At 41.9% G+C, this 23,351-nt stretch overlaps 2 protein-coding genes across 2 annotated transcripts; one reads left to right on the top strand and one right to left on the bottom strand.

The window, feature by feature from the left end:
• The first annotated feature begins 141 nt into the window (after positions 1-141).
• Positions 142-14,812, top strand: spata6 (spermatogenesis associated 6). The gene is given in 12 exon segments (XM_030050324.1): positions 142-239; positions 548-650; positions 653-684; positions 2,190-2,238; positions 2,367-2,408; positions 2,523-2,647; positions 5,790-5,870; positions 8,215-8,676; positions 10,598-10,715; positions 11,489-11,529; positions 11,642-11,805; positions 14,654-14,812. Coding segments are annotated over 12 exon segments (1,419 nt in total). The 5' UTR covers positions 142-146; the 3' UTR covers positions 14,763-14,812.
• An 880-nt stretch (positions 14,813-15,692) lies between these two features.
• Positions 15,693-20,961, bottom strand: LOC115358372 (GTPase IMAP family member 8-like). The gene is made up of 6 exons (XM_030050325.1): positions 20,422-20,961; positions 19,868-19,910; positions 18,993-19,760; positions 18,394-18,530; positions 17,569-18,292; positions 15,693-17,331 (listed from the first exon to the last, which is right to left on the bottom strand). Exons 2-6 carry the CDS (start codon positions 19,890-19,892, stop codon positions 17,144-17,146), a joined length of 1,842 nt encoding a protein of 613 aa, XP_029906185.1. The 5' UTR covers positions 19,893-19,910; positions 20,422-20,961; the 3' UTR covers positions 15,693-17,143.
• Between the last annotated feature and the right edge of the window lie 2,390 nt (positions 20,962-23,351).

The raw sequence follows: 23,351 nt of genomic DNA, 5'->3' as shown, positions 1-23,351 counted from the left end.
GCGCGCGTGCGTGTGCGTGCGTGCGGGCAGGCGCGCCTTCCCCTTCTCTCGCGCGTGCACGGTAGCCACCTCCTGGTCACGTGACTCGACATCCGCCCTGTCTGCCTCTCTTCCTGTTGTCTTTGCTATGACAACCAAGTTTGAAAATGGGAGGAATGGCCCCGGTGAAGAAGAAACTTTTCACTCCTAAAGTGAATCCGAAACGTGTGAAATGCACCGTCTACCTGGACATACAGGCTGTGAGTGCGTCTCTGTGGCGCTTTACTCTTTGCTCTTGGGAAATGTGAGGTAGTTTGTTGCTAGCGAGCTCGCATTTTCCTCCTCAAATCTTTCTCCTTAGCAAACTTTTCCTAACGTGACATTCTTGATAAACGCAGAAATTGTGTTTTGCTAACGAAACATCCTAGCATATTAGCCTAACTTAGATATACTGAGCAAGTTTCACTACCAACGACTGTGCTAAGCATTGTGTTTAAAGAATAGACCTTGCACAGCCCTCAGGTCACAGGTGAGGTAAAAGCCCACAGTGACAGGGTTGTTGTTGCAGGTGAGCTGTCCGGGCGTGCTGCTGGCCCGGCGGGAGGACGTCTACCTCAGTGTGAGCATCATGGGCCAGCACAGGAAGACTCCCTGTGTGCCGCCCGTCTTCCCCTGCTCTTCCACCACAAAATGGTCTTTGTCAAGGTGAGAACAACACCAGTGTGTCTCAGCATTATGTGCCACAAGCTGCGGTCATTTACTTCAGATGGTGCGAGGGTAAAAAGGATGCTTTTACCAGCTATAATAGGGAGCATAGAATTTGCACCCTATTCCTCAAGCTGCTTCCTGCCAAAAACTATTTTCCTGCAAAACATTAATTTCAGGGCTGCACAATATGGATAAAATGTGATTCTTTTATATTTATGCCAAATATCTCCATAGTGTTATGATATGAGATCTGACTGTGGGCTCACACTTACTTGAAAATTTTAAGTGTTGCAACAGTGAAAATTAAGCACTCTTCAAAAAACAGCATAATAATACCTAATGGACATAGAAAATACAGTGTGCAATCACTGTCTTAGGGTGCATAAAAAAAAAAAAAAAAAAAATCTAACATTTTGCTGCAACCTACACTCAGCGGACACTTTATTAGGTCCATCTGCACAATCTAATATAATCCAATCCAACTGTTGTGCCATAAAGTTTACTTTTATGATGGCTGTAATGCTCAGGTTTTGTTTTTGTTGTAATAGAGGTGTTAATTCAATTATACGTTTGGCTTTGAGCTCATGGTTAGTGCTGCTGTTGTACTGGACTGCATTTTATTTAGAGGTGTTTCCACTATTCTGTCCCCCCTAATTTATATAAATAGGGAGGACAAAAAATTAGAAGCTCCTCTCAATATAAGGTAGTCCAGGACGAGACCTCTGCAAACCACAAGCTCAATAATAAACACAGAATTAAATTTACACATTCTCAGCCATGTCAACAAAAACTGAACATTATAAACTTTGTTAAAAGGTAGAATTTATAGCAGAGCTGCTGCATTGAACTGCATTAGACTGTACAGGTGGATCTCATAAAGTGCCCACTGAGGTTATGCTTCAACACAATGCTTCAAGAATATCTTAAGTGTAACAACAGTGAAAAATTGAGCCTTTTTCAAAAAACAGAAAAATAGTATACAGTTGCATGTAGAAAATGCAGTAACTTCACAAAATATTTTATGATCAGAACAGAAAAATCACAGTCTTAGGTTAACCCTAACTGTAAATTTGATATCGTCCATATCATTGCCTTTTGAGATATTAAATCACAGATTTTCTTATTTAGATGATGATATGATAATGATAATTAATTAATATTCACAAATTCCCCATTTCTGTGTCTATTTTGTCTTTAATTCGTACTATTTGAAGTCTTATGCATAAGTTCATGACCTCTATACGTAATCACACATGCAAGGTGCCGTGATGGACCGCAGGCATTACTGTGGGTGACTGAGAAGCTCCTCAATAGCAGCTGGGTGTTTGTCCCGCTCAAGGGCACTTCGGCAGTAGTAGCTATGCAGGGAGGGGAGATGGAAAGTGGCTTCTTCCTTTATCTGAAGACTGTAACACACACAGAGAACAACAGAAATCAGGCTGTCTATCTCATCTTGTTATAGGCATTGATTTGCTTTGTCTCTGCTCCTCCTGTTGTACCAGACTTTCCCAGGCGTTGTTGACCCTGCTGACGTGGCTGACCTGCTAGATGGTAAATGGCCTCCTGGGATTTGCTTCCTCATCACTTAGCTCTGAATCATTTGCAATGTAAGCTTATAGGCTATTAGTAGTGATACTGATCATTAGCTCACAGTGTATTTGTGCTTTCGTCCCTCTTAGCTGACACCACATCTTTTGAGCTGATTCAGCTGGTGCCTCCAGGTACGCTTTCTGATGATGCCATATGGGCACGTTCTACTTTTACTTTATCCAGTCAAAACATTGCGAAAATAGCTGTGTGTGTGTCTCTCTGCGTATGACTGTTTATGGTTTCAGAGGGTGAGATCCTCGCCACAGTGGAGGACAGCACCAGAGATTTCTTGTACCCTGGACCCAGACTGGGCTCGAGAGCAGGAGCTCCAGAGAGAGAGATACTGATGAAGAGGTCCCACTCCTTCCCTGTAGGTTCCCTCTTCAGTTGCCCCTCTTGCGCCTCTTTCCAGTTACAGGTGCTACAGATTTCATTCATACCAGCAAGTGTGGCCGGATTACTGATCAAGAATCCTTCCTCATGAGATAGCCGAAGAGAAGTATTTCAGTCAGATGAGAAGTTGGGATGTGTTGGACATTTTCTTACCCCAATACTGCTGTATCTGCTCAGACCAAGTACCAATTTGATTTTTTTTTTTTTTATAAATAGTTTAAGTGTTTTTTAAGGTAAAGCTCAAGTCTTTTCAGTGTGTCTTCAAACGTAACCCTGGCATCACCAAACCAAATGCCAGCTAGTCTGGAACCTGTCAGTTCATTTTTGATTTCCATGGGGCATTATCACACACAGTCAGTGGATGTTATCAACACAGACCTAAATGCCTCTGGACGAACTTTGATGGACCTACAGCCAATCAGAGCAACGTGTAACGTAGTGCTGAGCGACCGCTGAGCCTCAACGATACTCCTCTGTCAGTCATTGCATCAAACACACCCCATATTAGATAAACGGTTTCAGCAGATGTCTGAACTCCATATGATTGTGGAGAATCTAAATTTTGTCATGTCTTTCAAGCAATAAAGCATTAACAGTACAACCACATCACCAGATGCCAGGAGGGGCAGGTCATTCAGTGCAGTAAATTCAATAGATATCCTCTCTTGTTTTTTGGGGTCCAAGCATGCAGCACAAGAACTCTGTTGATTTTGTTCAGATTATTCTTTTCATTATTTGTATGCCCTTAAACTATCTGCAACTCAGAAACTATAAGAGCTACAACAACTAAACTTAGCACATGGCTTCAAAGTCTCATGCACAAGTCAGGAAAAATAGGCCCTGTTTGCCAGAAGGTGGTGCTATAGCAATCAGAACTACATTTTGGCCTATAACGTCAGACCCATAACTCTGAGAAACTTTTTCCCCTAAATTTTCTTGACCCATTTAGAATTTATTCTGCGTATTAGCATGCACTTACTCTGTTGAAAAAAACAGTTTTTTTTTTACCTCTCCTCATATAAAGTTGATCCAGTCCTTCCCAAACTGCTATTTCCATTATTTTCCACCCAGTAAAAAGTATAATAATAATAATAATAATGATAAAAAAAAAAAAGAAAGTATAATTGGCTGCCAAAGTTTGACCAAATGTTATGGGCAGGATTTATTTTAGAAAATCCGCTGTACTTCATGGCTGCGTTGTGCTGTTGTAACCACATTTGGTGGACATGTGTAGGTAGTGACTCTGAGTCAACCTGCAGTATTTATGTGGTGTACTGACAGTGGGTAGCAGTCATAACTTTTAATGGCTATGAATCATTTGCAGTGACTCTGATTCACTTGAAATTTTGCACACTCCACCTTTGCACAAGGCCAAACGCTATCTATGGATCATGACTACATGATGTCACTATGTAGTCATGCACCAAAAAAACATGACTATCATCATCCAATCAGATTTCAGCATCAATTGCAATGGTCCACCAATACAAAATTTGAAGGATATGTGCAACTACGGACCTTTGAAGTATTATGTAAAATTTGGGAGGAAACCACTATCAGGGGACACCGTAGTTACTGTTCATAAATCTGATGATTAAAACAAAGTGATCTCTCATGATCATTTGCCAACTTCTCATATTACTTTGGATGGTGATGTTTTAAGTGCCTGATTTAATTAGCACTGCAGTGAGCACGACTGCTATAACCCCTGGAAACACTTGAATTGTCAACAGTACAATTAGCTGTCTGACTGCTCTCACTCTCCAGTTTGAAGTAATTCTTGACTACAGGCACGCTGCTACCCAGCTGCTTTCCAACAGAGTGCCGGACTGCTCTGAAGGGTGGCTGATGCTTGTTTATAGCAAATACTGGATAAAACTGTGCAGATGGACCAGGTTCCTCAGTGAAATGCATTCATGAACTGACTGACACTGATCAACTAGATTTGGATTTTCAGCTTCCTATTAAGAGTCGATAATGTGTCATAAAGTCTGAAGAGTTTCAGTTTACATTTGAAATGATGTGAAAGTATTCTGTGAATATTAAATGCCTGGGCTAGGTTTAATGTTGGATGTAGGGTCTGGTTATGGGTGTGGCCTGTAGAGATTCACCGAATGGGCAAGTGACACTTTATTCAGCATCTGCTTTTTGTCACCTGATAGTGGAACATCAACATTGGACCATACAAATAAAGTGTTAACTTAAAGGTGTACCATGCAAAATTTAATATAAGTGAGGAGTCAGCTGAATAAAAATTTGGAACCGCCATGGCATTTGATGGTTGAGCCTACATGGTTCTTATGGTCGGACTGACTTTATTCAACATTTTCTGTCAGTTGAGTCTATGTGATCCTTACTTCAATCCACCCTCAATTCTACACCTTTAACGCTTCTTCCTTCCCTCGTCATAAATAGTCCACAGCAGTGCTCATTATGTGATCCAGCTTGATTGGTTATATTACACACTGGACTCAACTCTAGCTTCCTGTAAAAGTGAATCCCCGTCCAAGCTGAAAGGTTTTTGTGCCGGTGCCGGTCCACATGACAGACAGGTACACTGCTATGATAACGAAGTCTAAAGCAGTTCTCCTGACCTCGAAAAAGGCAAAGTATTAGTATTTTCCTTAAGGAGTGAATTTAACTGTCTTTTCCAACTCAGTTATCGAGAGAGAAACAAATCTGAGCACCTCTTCCATTTCCATTCCCTTCCTCTAATATTGCCTTTGTTCCATTTCCTCCTCTCCTTAAATCATCTCTCTCTGTCTACCTCGTCCCTCTGCCAGACCCTCCTTCTGCATCCTTTCCTTGTCTTCTGAAGTGCACATACAGTCGCAGACATATCATTTAAATGTCTTTAAACACTATCCCCTTCACTGTTTGCTTTTTACGTGTTTGTGTTCAAGGTCTGCAAAGCAATTTAGATGTCTCTCTCCACGTTGCCGTATTATTTAAACATCACTCCAGCCTTTGTCTTCTCTCCGATTTGTTTTTCTCAAGTGTGGTATAGATTGTAGAATTGTCATTGTAAATGGGTCTTCCGAGCAGCACTGTTATCTATGCTTGTCTCCATCTCCCTGTTAAAGGTGTTGTGCTTGTTCCTATTGTCCCTCTCCCTCTAGGGAATCTCCCCCAAAGTGGAGTTTGCGACTGCATCTGTCATTGAGGAGAGCGATGGGGAAGACAGCCGGCCCACCTCACCTGTAAGTGTGTCCTTACATTACATCTCACGCGTCCGCTGTTGCTCTGTCAAGGACAAACCTGTTATAGGTTTATTATCATTAGTATGTTTATTATTACTGTTTATAAACTTCACTTGACGTGTCCTCATGGATTTTCAGAGTCATCATAATCTTGGTCAAAATTCGCAATGTTAATATACACCGACATGTCCCTCAGAAGTCAGACGTACAGTATCATTATCGTCCTGTCTGCCTGTTCAAATTGATGCCAAATTTGATCACATCAAAGCTAAACACTCAGCATCACTGGGAAAGTGACCATGGCTGCAACAGTGGAGAATCATTTCCAGACCGCTCTAATGAGTAGCATCACTCTCTATCAGTTTTGTCTGTTTCCACCATATAGACCTACCTTCTATTGTTGCCATGGCTACTGCATCTATCTATCCATCCCTGTAGTGTTTCAAGGGTATCTGTTCTCTCCTTGTGAATGTAATTATGGGGAGACAGATCTGTGATGCTGATAGCCAGGCTCCTCTCACTGCTCCTGCTAGCTGGGATTTCATACAATTTTTGTCATCGAACCACAAGTCAGTCAGTCAGTTGGGTTTTCACATTCTCTGCCCCGGCTCAGGCTTACCTGCATCTCTCTCCTCCACTATGTCCTTTTGGATTTAAAGGGTAACCAGTGGCCAGCTGCATAAAATCACCGCTTCTTATTTAAAAGAATGTGGGTTTCTTGTATTCTGTCGATGTCTCCCTCTGTCCCCTTCTCTTTCCTTGCATGATCACTTCAGGATTTGTGTTATGTAGGGCTCCCGTACAGAGATGCATGAGAAATCGTGGTTAAAAAAGAAAAAAAAAGAAAGAGGTAAAATCCTTCACAGACAGTCCTGTTAGTAGCATATGATCCACCACACAGTGGTTGGCGTGTTGTGCCAAAAACAGCACCATATATTTTCCAGGTGCAGTAACCTAAGCAAAGCTATTTGGTTAAATAGGGTGTCATTGATACTGAGGCAGATTGTCAGTATGTTCTCCTTGCCCCTTAAGGGGTTGTCTGGATCAGAGCACCGCTGTGGCTGTCAGACACTAGAATTTCTCCATTCTATCCCTCCTAATGGCTCCTCAGCGTAGGCATTTCCCTGACAGCCTGCCTGCCCAGCCGACAAACTATGTCCTGTTTTAATAGAGATTTAGAATGATAGCAACTGCCACAAACCTCTATAACTGTAGTGGTGAATATACATTCAGTCCCCCAGCAAAGTATTACCCTCTTCCTCCCTCTTCCTGTTTTCAAACCCTCTGCTCTCTCTTTCTATCTTATCTCTAATAGAGAGCTGTCAATTGTGTTTCCACTGTTGTCAGTCCTGCTTTTCCCCAATCCATGCCTGTTTTCCTCTTTGTAAAAGATCATCACTGTCAACTTGCCACAGTGGCGTTCTCTCTAGCATTTTTTGCTCCCAACATTATTTGCTTGTGTGCATTTTAGGCAAGGTTAGTTTTTCTTGTTTAATAAGGTACATGGAGCCCAGGCTTTGTTGTCTCAAGGACAGGCCACTTTATCACACAATACCAACAGTGGCAAGAGCAACTAATCACACCAGACAATCCCTCACCATGCAGTTGCAGACAGGAAAAGTGACTGAGTCTCAGTGGCTCTCCAACAGCCAGGAACAGATGGACGAGGTGAAGGAAATAGGGGGAGGGGGGCTTACTTTGCTTAATTCCATTAAATCAGACCACTCTGAAATGGCAACCTCAATCAGGATTTATTTATTATTCCGTTTCTCTTAAAAAATGAGTTTTAATGTTCTGTGATGTCCCTAATTAGCATTTAGATTATCTTTGTTTTACAGCCAGGTAATACCTCTTTATCATATTAGACTGGAGATGGCCATCAAACGCAATTAACATTTTTTCTTAACTTATTTATCCCTGGTCGGCATTGCCCGCAGGAAGTGGGATATTGCATCTGAGAATGATGTTAGCAGCCATTAGAGTTATTGAAGTCATTCTGCAGAGGTGGTCTCCATGGCACTGCGGACTGAGAGAGCTGTTGTTGTTGTAACACTTAACCTGAATGATTTAGCTAATGGTTTAATAGTTTCATCAAGGGAGAGCAAGTCTGTATAGAGACCAAGAGCAGTTGGTTTAATAGCTAAAATGGGCGATGCATCTGTAAAGGAATAACTTTGCAGTCTGCAGAGAAATGTGGACACTGCTGAGGCAAAAGCTATGCATTGCATCTGTTTGTGCCTCACAGTGGATCCTTACCACAGCATCTGATGCAAATCCAGTCTGAAATACTGAAACAACATCTCTCCCCTACCTTTTAACCCCCCACTTCCCTACCCCCTCCAAGCCTCGCTGTCTCTCTCCAGTGATGCCGTCTCTATCATCGCCTGGACGGACCCCAGCCAAACCATCATCATCGTCCGAACCACTAAATCAGTCTCCACCCATCCAGCAGTATTCCACGAGGGATGGTGGGAACTGTAGTTCCTTGAGAAATGGGAAGCAGAAACAAAACGCTGAGGCTAGAAAAACGAACTCTGCATGGTCATCGACATCCAGACCCCCTCCCTCGTCTCTGTCCAACCGAGGTTCCGGGAGAAACAAGAAGGAAAGGCAGCAGGCGGGTCCTGGATTTTCTGTGGACTGCGGCTACCAGCAGCCCACAGTTGCCTCCAGGACACGAGCCCTGTCACCTTACACCCACCGCAGGATGTGCCAGCTTTCAGAGGACGCCAGGCAGAGGCTCAGCCATCTCCAGCTGGGGCCTCACCGCTTCAGGAAAGAGACGGAGAGCCAGCCGCCCTTCTTGGTTGGTAGCATTAGATAGATTTCTCCAAACTGAAGTTTATATATCCCAAGCAGTGATATGATGGTATGTCTTGTTCCAGCAATACACCTGTGCAGTGGACAGGGTGCATAAAATTACTGGCCTCCTGAATTGGATTGTCATTCATCCCTTGTGGGCTTGTGTCACTGGCAAGAGGACATGGTGTTTCACGATTCGCACCACAGATACCGTTCACGGCTTATACTTAAATACAGCAAACTCATGAGTGGTGCTGCCAGTCCTCTACTATGCCAGTTAGAATTAGTTATTGGCTCTCACCATTTCGCGGGGTGTTGACAGCAGAGGCAAAAATACAAGATAGCTGTCAAGATATGGTTCACAGTTGATCTAAAAATATATGGTTTGGATGGAATCGAAGAGTGCTGTGTGTGTGTGTGTGTGTGTGTGCCCTGCTAACATATTTTTCTCACTTAGCCCTGCCTGTTTATGTGCGCCTAAGCTCACAAGCTATAGGCTTCTCAGTGAGGATTCGTTCTATTCAAAATACTCTAGTGTTGTTACCGCTAAACTGACCCCGCCTCTCTTTATCGTGTTGTAGTTTGTATGTCGCAAGCTTGATATCACTTTATTTTGAGGGCATAGTTAAAGAACAATGCTGCCTTTCTTCAGAGGAAGCTTTAATGTGATTTAACGTCACTGTTTTTTCCTTTGCATCACTCATGATTGTAATATGCCTTATCATCATCACAGTGGGCCTTTGCTGCCCCACAGTATCAGCAAGTCCAGTATTTAGCCCGGTGCACACTTGTTTATTAACGCTTTAATTATGGGCGTATCACTGATATGAGGGATTTGCATATAAAAAGGAGTGCTTTTCTGATCACGGAGCCTTGGGGAATATAGATGGAGGAGAACAGCAGGCCTCTCTTTCTGTGCCCCTCCCTCCTCTTTCAGGCTGCGTTTCTCTCTGATTTTTCATTCACATCAAATCTAATCCTGAGGTTTGAATATCAAAATCCGCCAGGATGCTGTTATTAAAAGAAATGATTAGGGATTGAGTTGTTTGTTGTTTTTGTGATACACATGAATGGCATTTAGGAGAATACAGGGCGTTTTGTTAAAGAGCAGAGCATGTTTTTCCACTATAGTTTTCCCCGGGGAATCCCCTGGCTACAATTAACCCTGGTAATTAAGAGTCAAGCTGCAATTAACAAATAGATACCTAATGAAGTAGCTCGGCCCCACGCTGAATGCATTATCACTGCATGTTTGAGAGCCTCAACTCTTGGTTTGTGTGTGGAGAGAGGCTATGGCTAACGTGAGCAGCATGTCATTTGAGACAGCCATTAGCCGTTATCCCACCATCCAAGTTTTGTTTTCTTTTTCCCTCAGCTTTTTTGTGATCCTCTAGCTGAAATGATCAGGGCTGCAATGACGAACAAATGGAGACAGGACAGTGAGATGATGAGTGTGTCCTAGTGGGTAACTTCTCCATTACCCTGCTACAGTCTGATTGAAGTGACGTGAGTGTGAGGAATGCGTGCCATTTATTCTTTCACTTAGCAAAATGACAACAACGAAAGCTCAATTTTTTGTTTGTTTGGGTATTTTTTATTTTAGTTTGCTAGATTGTGCAACTGATTGATGTGGCAGATGGGGTTTCTATTCATGTTGCAAAATGAGGTAAAAAAAAAAACAACAAAAAAACAATGTGCTGTCCCAGTTATGAAATCTATTTAGGTGTGTAGCACAGACTGAATCTGACATTTAAATGGGAAAAAAATGCAAACCTGCCCACTGGTGAAGGCCCGAGTGCCAGTATGACCATGCTGTGCATTTTTCATTGCACCGACAAAAGAATTCAGACTAGAAGGTGTGGTGTCTCTGGCATTGTTTATTGACAGCAGATCATAATTCGTCTTTGTTATGTGTGTTACATTAGGTCTCTAGTTGCAGTAGTGTCTCTGTGATGGAAACTCCCTGCTCTCAGCATCTTTCCTCTCCCATGACTGGCAGCATGCGTCACAGTCACTCTGCCAGCTTCACAGCTGATCATATGGGTAAGTTTCATTACTCACAGGTACACATTCATACATATGAAATTAATTTCTGTAGAAAGTTCTCTCACTCTCGGTAATTTCTACAGAAATTAATTTTGGCAGGTTTGTATGGACAAAAGGACAGGCTTGATGAAAAAACAGAGCGCTGCACTGTTTTGGGACTCTGCATCGTGCACATTCCCATGCGTGACCATCTGCAGTTGTACTAAAATATCACACTAGTGCTTGTGGTGCCTTGTGGATAAACGCCTCCTTTTCCTCTCCTAGTTCTTTTCCTCTGTTTACATTTCTGCACTAACATCATGTGGTCAGCTCTTCAGAATTAATTGTTTTGACACTCGGCTCGCTGTGCTTGTCAGGGGATCTCTGCACCTATGACCGATCAAACAGCTTCTAAATCCTCATATTTTCTCAGCTGCTTGTTCACCACAGACAGTCTTGTTCTGAGTTGTTGTCATCGCTGCTGATGGGTTTCCTAGGCTGCAGTTATTTCTTTAATCTTTATGCGCCCACATTAGAGCAGAGTGTAAATTGTCAAACAGTACTTAGCCACAGCAAGTATACACAGATCTGTATTTGGCACTGTGTTAAGTTGTGTTTCTGTCACCTTTACTCAGTATAACCTACAGATAAAGTGTCAAAATGCAGCTTCTTTCACATCTGTTTATGTTCAACGAATAAACAATATTCAGTATTTCAAAGGAAACAGAAGCATCGCAGCTACTCCCAATATTCCTGTTACTTTAACACCCTTTACCCTCTTGTCATCCTAGATTCCTCTGTCCTGGGGAGCTACAGACCGAGAACCGCTAGAGTGAGTCTCAAGCCAAGGAATCTAGCCAGAGTATCTGGATGCAGCAGTACACTCATGGCCTGAATTCAGCCTCCACTGACCTTAAACTCAGTTGCCCTCTGACGTTTTCCAGTTTGGTTCAGGTGCTGTGAGGGGCCGCTCGTCTCCAGAGACACCGTCCAGACGTGAAGTCCAGATCAGGACGCCTGGGAGAGGTGCTGACTCCTCTCAGTTCACCCTGAGTGCATCGAGCTCCAGAGGCCCTCAGATTCTCAGCAAATCTTCCCTCAGAGAAAGGTAATGTTTGGTTACTTTCACAATCTCTTATTCAATCAATCCTTGAAAGTTTGTGGATTTGAGAAAAATAAACCATGGCCTCGAACAGTTTTGAAAATGAAAGGATGCCCTCTAAAGTACTTGTAAAGTTTTTTTTATTATTATTATTAAATCTACCGCTCTAATTTGTCAATACGCCCCAGCCATCTGGACCACTCTCTGTCGTAGAATAAACCCTGTGAGAGAGGTTTGCTTTGACATTATGATTATGATTTCACCTTGATTTCTTGACTTAACAAAGCTCATGGGTTCAACATTAGCATTCTGCGATGTCTAGTTTTGGCCAGTGTCATCTTTTACCCCCATAACATGCCCATTTTTCCAGCCTGAATATCACAAAACAACATTTAAATGTCATTGAATTTGGTTTCCCAGTGAGTAAGGGAACCCTGGACCCTTTTTTCTTCCCTGCCAAATAATTGCCTCTTAAAAAACACAAAAAAAGGTCCTCAATTGAGGAAAAAAACTTGCAGGAGAAGGACAATGTGAAAGCAGCCCGGGGGAGCTCTGCCAACACTGTGGTGTATTAGGTCTGGTGTCAGTCAAGTTGAGTTTGTCTGTGTGAAAAGACAAACATTTTCCAAAAAGGATTTGTCCCCCTTGTTTGTCATATTGCTGTTGAGTTTGGTTAAATCTTGTATCAGTTGTATTGGAGGATGAACATCCTGTAAGGAGTGAGACTAGCCTGAAAGTCAGAGAAGTGGACTTGAGGCCTAAAAGCAGCCAGCTGAAATCATCAGACTGGCTGGGAAAATCTTCATCCCACCTTAATAACCCCGAACAAGTTAGGGCACTTAACCCCCAATCAGCTCAACATTTAGCAAGGCACTTGACACCCAGCTGCTCAAATGGAGCTGCTCAGTGGCCAGAGAAAGCTATCATTGTACCAGGCAGGTCATAAATGTGAATTTCAGCGAACCTTATCTAGACAAATGGATGTGCTAGCTGATAATGGGATGTTGGTGCTCATATAAAACGAGGATTTACACGGTTATTCACATTTTCAGTACTTTTATTTTATTTTATTTTTTTTTTTGTTTGTTTGTTTGTTTTGTTTTTTGCTTCTGGCCTGTGTCAGTAAATTCTTTGTTTTGCTCTCATTTTCAGTTGTGTCATTCCACAACAAGTCAAATAATAGGGTGCAAAAGTGTCTGTTAGTAACTTGTGGTCCCCTCGAAGTGTCAGCAGATGTTCAGCGGTGATGAACTCTGAGGATCAACATTACAGTTTGGCTTCTCTGGCCACAGAAACAGCAGACTCTCTCTACACGCAGCATGAGAAAACAAAATCCTTTTTTGTGGAATTTACCTTGAATTTGTCCTGATCCGTCTGTGTAAATCATTTCTGTTTGCTCAAAAGATCTTGAAGGGATTGGTGCAGTAAAAAAAGCGCCCCTGTGTGAGTTTCCAATTATATGGTATTGACAAATATGGCTCTTTCTTGAGATGTTAGCCATACACTGCAACGGGGTTTTATGTGTGTGTGCGTATGCGCGCATGTGCGTGTATTCATACGCCTCTAATCTTTAATTTTGATCACACTCGACAGGCAGGATGAATTCCCCTCCACCTCTCAAATTACGGGAGCTGATGTCTTGTCATGTTTGTTCATTACTTAGAAAGGAGGGAGAGAGAAGGGAAAACAAAGAGGAAAATGGTATTGATTTGTGTTTCAGCCTGAGCCCTGATGCATTTGACCCAACGCACGCTTTAATACATTCTGAGAGACCTTGTCATCGATCGCAGCAGCTGTGAGTTGCACACACCGACGGGACCGATGTTCCATTTTGTTTGTTTGTTCTACCCTCCCTTCCCCTCTTCTCAGTCCATAAGTAAACATTAAAATCAATAGACAATTTTAAACTGGAAAGTAAATTGTAGGAAATGAATGATACTTCTCTCTCAATTGAAAACGCGACAGGAGTTGCAGGGTGGGAGATTAGAGCGGGCGTTATTAGATTCCCTCCGACAGGGAGAGGGGCACGTTTTACCACAAATCTTTGATGGAAAAAGCAAACGACAGATGCCACTGGAAACTTTTGCCCCTTACACCCTGAAGTCTCAGTCTATTCATGTCTCTGGATGATTTGTCCTTGATGACTTTTTGAAGCAGGAAGTGAATTTATCTGATTTCAGATGAAAAGCTTCCATTCTCAGACTGCAAACCAAGCCAGGGCATCAGTCAGTCAGTCATCAACCCTCCACTCCCAACAAATAGATGTGGATGAGAGGCAATACTGGAATTTATTACTGTTTACTTCTGTCTGTCTTTCATTGCCATGTTTTATTTCATAAGTGCCTGTGGCCATTTTGCAGACAGAATGCATTTATATTGTATTGATGAAGGACATTTATGCCTCTGGTTCAAACACATAGTTGGGTCTATCAATGGTGAAATTACTTTTTTTAAGTTTGCACACAGGGTCGAATATAAGGGAGGCAAAATCAAAATCAATTTTTAGGTGTAGAAAGCGCTGTCCTTTATTTTCCAATCTCTGGTCGTTTTTTTTTATACACAGTATACAAAAAGCGTGTGTCAAATCAATGTACTTTGAGCTTTGCATCGGCTCCTCCATCTTTCCTTAGCGTGCAGCACAGACTAGTGGACAAAAATAATACCTGCCAGAATATCAGAGAACGACTGCATTTCAGTTGTGTGCATGCAAGATTATCCTTATCCTGTCAAAATCCTTTCACTTTATCTTGCTCTCAGTTGTTTCAGGTGTCAAGAATGTTAAAATTGTTTGAGGGTTGTTGTTTTTTTCAGGTTTTGTAACACACCGTCTCTTCTTGTGGTGTGTGTTCTTCAGGTTCCAGTCCAGTCCGCGCAGTCCCACCCACTGGGAGCAGATCCACAGCAGAGTCCAGAGGATTTTGCAGACGCACAGATCCACCCAAAAATACCAAGTGACCCTTTGACCTCTGTCCTGCTGTTCCGACTGGAAACTGACCAAAGTTAAAAGAAAAAACAAAAAAAACAGAAGTTACAAGTCTAGGGCATTTGTAGCCCAAATCAGCCACTCACAAGGATAAAAGTAAATTCCAGTGGGACAAACTAAACTAGATTTTTACCTGCTATGTGTTGTACACACACACACACACAACTTAGCCTCATGATTATGTCATTCAGTGAGTCCAACAGTCTCTCACCTGTATTGAAGAAAAACTCAGGAAACTGAGCGTACTGCTGCTGTTGGCCAGAGGTTACATGAAGTGGCAGGTGATTATGTGTCTTGACAATTTTCCATCTCATCAGTGGAAATCCGTTTCACCTCTATATGCATGCACGTTGATACAGCCCTCTTGCATTTTTATTTATATTTCAGACCTTCACAAGGATCTTAGTTAGTTAGTTAGTGTCTTTGTCACAGTGAAAATACAGGAATTTGGCTCAGGTCATTCCAAAGTGTTGGAGCACTGCCTCCCTCCCTCCCATCAGCCGGGCTATTTTTTAACACCCTGATGGTGAAACCAAAGGGAAACGTCGTCTAATTACTTTAAAGCTGTGTGAAATTAGCTGGGGAAGAAGGAAAGGACACTGTGTGTGTGTGTGTGTGGCAAGAAGACACGGTAGATGTGAGCTGCAGCTGTTAAGGGCTGATCTCTCCAACACAATGACAGGCGCGAAGGTAGCAGAGAGAGAAAGACGGGGAGGGAAAAGAAATACTTGAATCTTGAGTGAAAGAGCAGGAGACACAAAGAGGAATTTAGCTCTAACAAGAAGAACCTTAACAGGATGTCAGTGTTTCTGCTCCATATTGAAATGTTTTGTGTCAGGAAGATCACAACTGTATTTAGGATGTGTTGGTGTGCATGTGTGTAGGCACAAGAAAACAGATGTGCATATGGTTTATCAGCTCTTTATATTGAAAATATATATATATAAAGCATCAAAATATACAAAATGTATTTACTTTTACACACAATAGAAAACGGATAACAGACCACAAAATTATGTATTTCTTTGATAAGAGTGGGTGTGTGAGCCCCCTCCTGACCACATTTAAGTGCAGCAACTTCAATAATGAAGCCAAAACAGTCAGTGTGGCTCAAAATGCTGATGTGCTAAAAACATGAGTCCTTAAAATAAAAATCTTACAAAATACAAAAAATAAAATCTTACATCTTACAAAAAGTTGCCAGTATACAAGACAAATTCTCTTTACCCCAGGAACAAACACCCCAGACTAAAAAGAAAAAAAAAAGTACCACGGCAAACCTTAAAGTGATAGTTTGGATTCTTAACCATATAGTAGTATTTGCTGCTCCATGCGCTCAGTTTGGTCCATCAAATCTTTCCCTGTTGCAAGAACAAGAGCTTCACCAGGAGAGTACTGCTCCAAAATGAATGAAGTAGATATAAATTGGGAAAACAACACAATTTTGAGTGGCGCCGCAAAGATGAAAAAATTATTTTTAATGATGCACAACGCATGTTAGTGTTGGTTTCACTTCCAACGCTCTTTTCAGCCCACTCGCTTCCAAAATAGTGGAAATGTTTTCAGCTGTAGACCAGTATTACATTCGCATGGAGCAGCAAATACAACTGTACGATTTAAGAATCTAAAATGATATTAGCACAAATAAACAGGCGAACTTCCCCTGTGCCTGCCACCCAGTGACGGAAGTGGCCACCAGATGTAGCACTGAGCAAGTAAATACATAAATACAAACTCTATCCTTAGCTTATCAAAAGAGACAAATGTAAAACCAATGGCAGTCAGCATTTTGCCTTTGAATAAAAAACAGACCGACATTAAGAATATGGATTCTCATACTTAGCTATTAGGACTCCTACAATTTACAGTTTACAAGAAAATCAAAATAAGTAGTTGACAGACCCACACTTTTGTACATAAAATAATTCCAGAGTTAAAACAGGATACCTCACGGTATTTGCACCCCTAAATAAAAAATGATACATTAGAAACACCAAAAATCTATTTGGTTTACCAGGAGTTTGTGTGCTCACAAGTGATGTTGGAACAGCACTGAGGCTCACACACCTTGGCTGCATGAGCCTCTTTAAAGAGTGACTCAACACCGGCATAAAACTTCTGCTGCACTGCCCTCTAGAGGTTGTGGCACTCGTTCACCCAATCACTGATGGAGCTGTAGGGACTTTCCTTTGATAACAACTAAAAGTACCTGCTGACACATCAGTGACTGGATGGGGGAGGGCGTGCCACAACCCCTGCAAGGCAGTCCAGCATTAGTATTCTGCCTTATATGATTCAGTGGGGAGTTACTCTTTAGGGGCTGACTTTAATTGGCCCATTCCTACCTGCAGAATCTGTCAGTCAAACAAAATTTGTCGCGTATTCCTCGGTCTCAATTATGTCGGCCTCAGACCACATGTCAGTCTCTGTGATGGTGCCTATGGAGTCAAAGCCAGAGGAAGAGAGTGTGTCGCATCTCCTGCTCAGCCAGTCAGAAACCTTCGGGAAAAGCCTGTAACTCCCAGCGTCGGAGATCATGTCACCGCTCACTTGAAAAGAAGATAAGAAGCAGTGCAAACTGTTAGTTCAGTTTCTCACAGAGAAATCTTCCTAACAAGTTGGACACACACGACACAGTTTCCATCTAGTGCTCTCATTGTAGCCGTTGTAGGTGTAACTTTTTTATTTCTGATGGTTCATAAAGATATGTGTGTGTGTGTGTATATGTGTGTGTACATATAAAAAGGTGATTTTTTTAATAACTGAGAAAGTAAGATGATACTCACTACTGGGGACAAGGATTTGCATGCTGCCACTCCTCTTAGCAGGCAGCAGCGTTAACCCTGCCTTCTCCATCTCCTCCATCATCATCATTTCTCTCCTCTTCCATTCAGCCTCTTTTCTTTTCCACTCCTCCTCTCTTCTCAGCCATTCATTCTCTCTCTTGATCCACTGCTCCATGGTGAAGGTCCCCTTTACTTTGCGTTTTTGAAACAGTGTCCACGGTCTCCACTTTTCTCCCATCATGAGATGACTTCTGCTTTTTAGCGTCATTATCTCCAGCTTCCCAGTCATCTCTGTTGCCCTGGAAACGTCGTCCCAGTCAAGGCAGTCGAGGACATGATATCTGTATCCGCACCTCTCCATGAGCCACCTCAGAGGTTCTCCCTCACACTCCACGTACTCAAGAAATGTTTTCTCTCCCAGCCAAAACCCCCCAGAAAACACAACCAGCGTGTGCTGCCAGACGTTTTTGCCAAGAAGCTTCATGTGTTCCTCCACAGCTTCCTTGTCATCCTCAGAGAAGGTCTCTGTCAGGGGGATGACAAGGAGAAAAGCGTGTGGGCCGGGAAAGCAGAGATTCAGGCCATCCAGCATGTCTTCTCTGAACTTCTCTGATGGGCTTTTGGTGAACCAGCCGGGAACATCCACTAAATCCAGCGAGAGATTTATACTGGGAATCCTTCCCAGTCTCTTCCAACACCTTGTATTATTCTGAATTTCCACATCCTGTAAGTGAATAGAAGTGGATTGAATGCAGATGATTCAAGAGATCACATTTTTTTGGTCTGTTCATGTTGCCTGCGGTTTCATTTTTAGTTCAGGATTACCTTGTAAAGTTCTACCAGGGAATTGTTTCCTGTATATTGTTTCAGTATCGTGTTCGCAACTGTTATCTTTTCAGCTCTGAATTTCCCAAGGAGCATGACCCTCAGTGGCGTCTTCATTCTGCGACTGCATTCCTCTTCTGTAAGACAAAAACAATTCATATTCACAACTAGCATTGCCACAGCTGTCCTTTTTCATTCTCTTTTGTTATGTAACATACTAATGTAACATACTTGTATTCTGCACATGGCTGTGAACGTGGCTTTGCACCATTTCCTGTGCAGGAACCACACATGAAATTTTGCTTGATACCTAGTTCTTGGACAGTTACCTAACAGTTCATTGTCCCTGGTAAGAAACAAGTAAATAAAAAAAGAGACTGGATCTAGGAACTGCCCATCAGAAACACATCAATTTTGTTTGACCCAAAGCAAATTTTAAAAGGTTTAGTAAGATCTTTGAGAAAAGGGAAAATGAAAAAATGTGTGCAAGTGTCAGTGTGTTTATTTCTAATCTAACCTAATACTGTGCTGCTCTCTGTCTCTCCTTCATGGCGGTGCACCAGTTTCACATTATTTCAGAGTAACGTTCATGACCTCACCTTCAGAAAGGGCTCTTTGCCTCTTCTCACTTGCCTCCTCCACAACATCTCTCCTCCGCTCATGTAATTTTGATAACATGCCACCGTCAACTTTGTAGTGGCAGTTGTGGTTTGTGGCTATAATGGCATCTATCTTGGGGAACATTGTGATTACTGGAGAACCTCTATCAGTCGGATAGTGGCCACCTCCGTTTAATGACACCATGCGCTGTACGTTGTCAAGCAGCTGCCTGACCTGCGCTTCATCATTACTCCTGTTGTGGATGTCCACCAAATCAAAGCGGAATTCACATTTTTCAACAAACCATACCAGTGTTTTCTCCAGTTTTGGTGTGACTGAAGTGTGCCCTCCTAGGAGCAGCAGCATCGAGTGCATCCAGAATCTGTTACTGAAGAGAAAAGACACGTGCTCCTCCAGGTGACACAGGTTCTCCATTTCTTCCAGGTGCTCTGTTTGAATGACCACCATAAATACGTGGGGCCCCGGGGGGCACAGATGAACACCCCGTTTGATTTCTAGTTGATCCATCACCGGGGTGGAGCTCAGTGGGCTGTCCCAAGGCCAGTCTGGTGTATTGACCACGGTGACATTTCTGCCAAACACTTCTCCCTGTCTCATGACGCTGTGGACTGTTCTTTTGTTTGTATCAAAAACATCTTTGCCCAGGATGAAGTTCCCCACTGCACTCATAATGTTGCCTTCCCCGGCTTTCCCTCGTCTTCTCCCGATCAGCACAATCCTCAGCTCTGACAAATTGTCTTCTCTTTCTAGTGGACAAAGATAAAAGCTGACATTTAAAAATGCTGCCAGACCAGGAAACACCAAGCAAAGCGGAATTTTCATGGTGTCATACGGCTGTCATGGCACAACTTACTGGAGGTTGAGTCACCGCTCGCCATGCTGTGTAGATCGCTGTGCTAGAACAGATAAGATTGTGTTTTTTTAACCTCTTTAACCCCCATTTCAAAAAACAAAACACAAGCATCAACTTACTAATTCTTATAAGTATTACGTGTTTCCAATGCAAGGCATGGCGTTCAGTGATGTTACATACAGGGAACTTAGCTCCACAATAAGTGTAAGGTTTATCTGTGCAGATATCTGGCTGGAAAAATAAACAGGGGATTTTGTAACTGTGTAAACTCAGCTCCACCAATACCAAACAGAATCTGATTCAATGACTGGAGATCAAATATACCACAAACTGTCAATAAGAGTCATTTTTGCACTATTATTGAAAACAGATGACTTATCATTTTGGCATGTTTTAACCAGTAAGAATGAATTCATGTCAGTCATTTCTGGAAGGGTTTCTGGTATTTCCATGTGTTTCTTGTCAGTCCCATGCACTGGCTTTAGATAAGCACATGTATGGATATTTTAATGTATATTTTGTCCTCAAAATTCATTGAATTAAAGTGTATTTACCTCCTTACAGGTGTGGCTTCTGTCTGTCCCCACTTGTGTGTCAGTGGTCACACCTGTCTGACCTTGAAAGAAAAAAAAAAAAAAACATCACTGTTGAGCAGTAGCAAAGTAAGAGTCTTGCACTCAAAAGTATTAGCAAAAGAATTATGTGTCGATCATGGATGAAATGAAGCATTCAAAGTAAACGCATTCATTCAACATTTGGAGGGTTTGTTAAAGCAGCAGGTGTTTTATATGCAAAACCTTATTCCAACAAGTAACAAGCAGCTTCAGCGGTCACCACTAATGTGAAGTAAAACAGAGTCTCAGGTGTCATAACATTTAAACACTCACGTGAGAGATATCTAACAGATAAATATAGTTAAAGTCCGTAATGTCGCTACTGCTACGGACACTTCAGGTAACTCTTCCGCTATACGTGTCTATTTGCTTCACCTGCTGGCTCAAAGTGTCTCCTGTTGATTGGAGTTAATCAGTGAACTGGCGCTTGGCCGCATGGCACACTTTCCACTTGGACTCTGAAACTCGTTAACTGTAATCATTTGCACATTATATAATATTAAGAGTTTAGATTAGTGTTTGTTTTTTTTTTTTTCTTTTTTTTTTCTTGAACCTAACAAGCAACTAAATCAGTCGTAACACTGTTTTTCCTCTTACCTTGCCAGGGCGTCTGTGTAAATAAAGAGAAAGGTCGTCAGTGAGAGTGAAAACGGAAACTGTTCAGTTTGTGTGCTGCGTCTTCGGAAAACAGCAAGGAGTGGTTTAATGACTCCGCAAAGGGAAAAAAAAAAAAAAAAAGGACTGGCTTGACTTGAATCCTGACTCCAGGAGTCAGTGTGTCATCTCCTGGTGTCAAGGTGAAGAGCGACTTACTTTCGACTTACTCTCAACAGGCCTGCCTGCTGCAAAAACACATGGAGCCACTGACAGGAGGCTCCAAGAGCAGTTTAGGAGAATAAATATAACAACAACAACAACAACAACAAGAAATCATGGTATATGCATCCGACACTGATTGTATTTGTGTATCGCTGGGTCATACATGCCTGTCTATTTCTTCCAGGAAGTCTCGTGTGTGTATGTCTGCATGCATGTAAGTGTATAAATGTGTGTAGGTATGTATATATCAAGGGTATATACATATATTGTTTTCCCTCTTTGTTATTTTTTGTGAGGTAATGCAAATACAATTTTAGTTATATCATCCAAGGATATATTTGTTATTAGTAGGGTAATTAATTCTAATCTAATTCTAATGAATGCATTTATTTTTATGTGATTGTCACTTCTGTGTTTTGTATCCATTGTTGTTTTTTCTTTTTCTCCCCCTTTTTTTGGCATTTTATGTTTCGTTAGGTTCTGTGTGTTTTGTTGCTGGTTGTATAAAATATAAAAAAGAAAGGGAAAAAATGTGGCACAGATAAAATATCCATGGCGCGGCAAAACCCACACAGATACACTGGATCACCTTGTTGAAAAAGTTCAAACGCTTGACACCACAACTGGCTTGCTGAAGCAGACAGCAGAGCTAAGACAAGGCCAAGTGTAAGGACCCCACCTGGAGAAGACAGGAACCTGTGGCTACCCAAAATGCACTGCGCAGAGCCTCTCCAGCTGTGATCAAGATGGCCACAGAGCCAAATATACTGTGTCACAGCATCAGGCCCCGACCACAAAGCCAACATGGCACCATCCCAACCAGATAGCCTATTCGTGTGAGCTGCCGACATATCTGACATCTGATCTCACTTTACACACCGCACATCTACTAATGAAGCCCAGTGTTAATATTCACTGTATGGACAAAAGCACTGGGCCACACCTCTTGATCACTGAATTCAAGTATTTCATTGAGTCCTGTTGCAACATGTGTATAAAATACAACAGCTAGTCACGCAGTCTGCCTTTACAAACATTTGTGAAAGAATTTCTCGTTCTAAAGAGAACTGTCCTGTCCCAGCATGACTGAGTCCCAGTGCACAAAGCAGCTCCATAAAGGCATGGCTGGCTGAGTTTGGTGTGGAAGAACTTGACTGGCCCGCACAGAGCGCTGACCTCAACTCCATCCAACACCTTTGGGATCAACTAGAACGGAGATTTCGAATCAGGCTCTCTCGTCCAACATCAGTGTCTAAGCTCACAAATGCTCTTCTGCATGAATGGGCAAAAATTCCCACAGACACACTCCAAAATCTTGTAGAAAGCCTTCCCAGAGGAGTGTAAGCTGTTCTCACTGCAAAGGGGGGACCAACTCCATATTAATGCCTACAGATTTACAGTGGGAGGTCAAAAAACCTCCTTAGGTGGCCCAATACTTTTGTCCATATAGTGTATGGACATAACCTTTTTTTTTTTTTTTTTTTTTTTTTTAAATTCCAAGTAAGCTGATAAATCATTTTTTGTACTGCTTCTTATTACCAATATTGTTTGCATGCTTTGGTTATGGAGATATGAAAATTAACTTACAATGTTCATATTATACCAAACTGTTGGACATCGATTTCAATTAAAAAAATAACAATATTATTATTATTATTTTAAAGGAGGGTGAGGCCGAACCATGATCTGTGAACAGGACAGCAAGACAAATTAGTTATGAGATGGGAAATGAATAGGAAAACCATTCACAGGGATAACAAAATGTAAAAATTCAAAAGCCAAAATCAGTGAAAAAATTCATTTATAAATCTAGTAATTTACTCCTAAGTCAAACAGAGAAATGGAAATGTCTACTCAATAAACATTTGAGTGAAATGTGAATTAAATTAATCACTGTATAACATGTTTTAAGCGTAACTGTAATTTAACAATAGTAATTAATCAGTGAGCAAGTGTGTTAAGGTTGACAGAGCAGGCTTCTCAGATGCTGCAGACTGACAGTTTGATTAGCCAGTGATCAAATGAAATGAACCTGATTAACCAGATTAGAC

The sequence above is a fragment of the Myripristis murdjan genome, chromosome 4 (genome assembly GCF_902150065.1).
Source record: "Myripristis murdjan chromosome 4, fMyrMur1.1, whole genome shotgun sequence".
Lineage (NCBI taxonomy): Eukaryota > Metazoa > Chordata > Actinopteri > Holocentriformes > Holocentridae > Myripristis > Myripristis murdjan.
The sequence above is the reverse complement of the archived record's forward strand: the minus strand, read 5'-3'. Positions and strand labels throughout refer to the sequence as shown.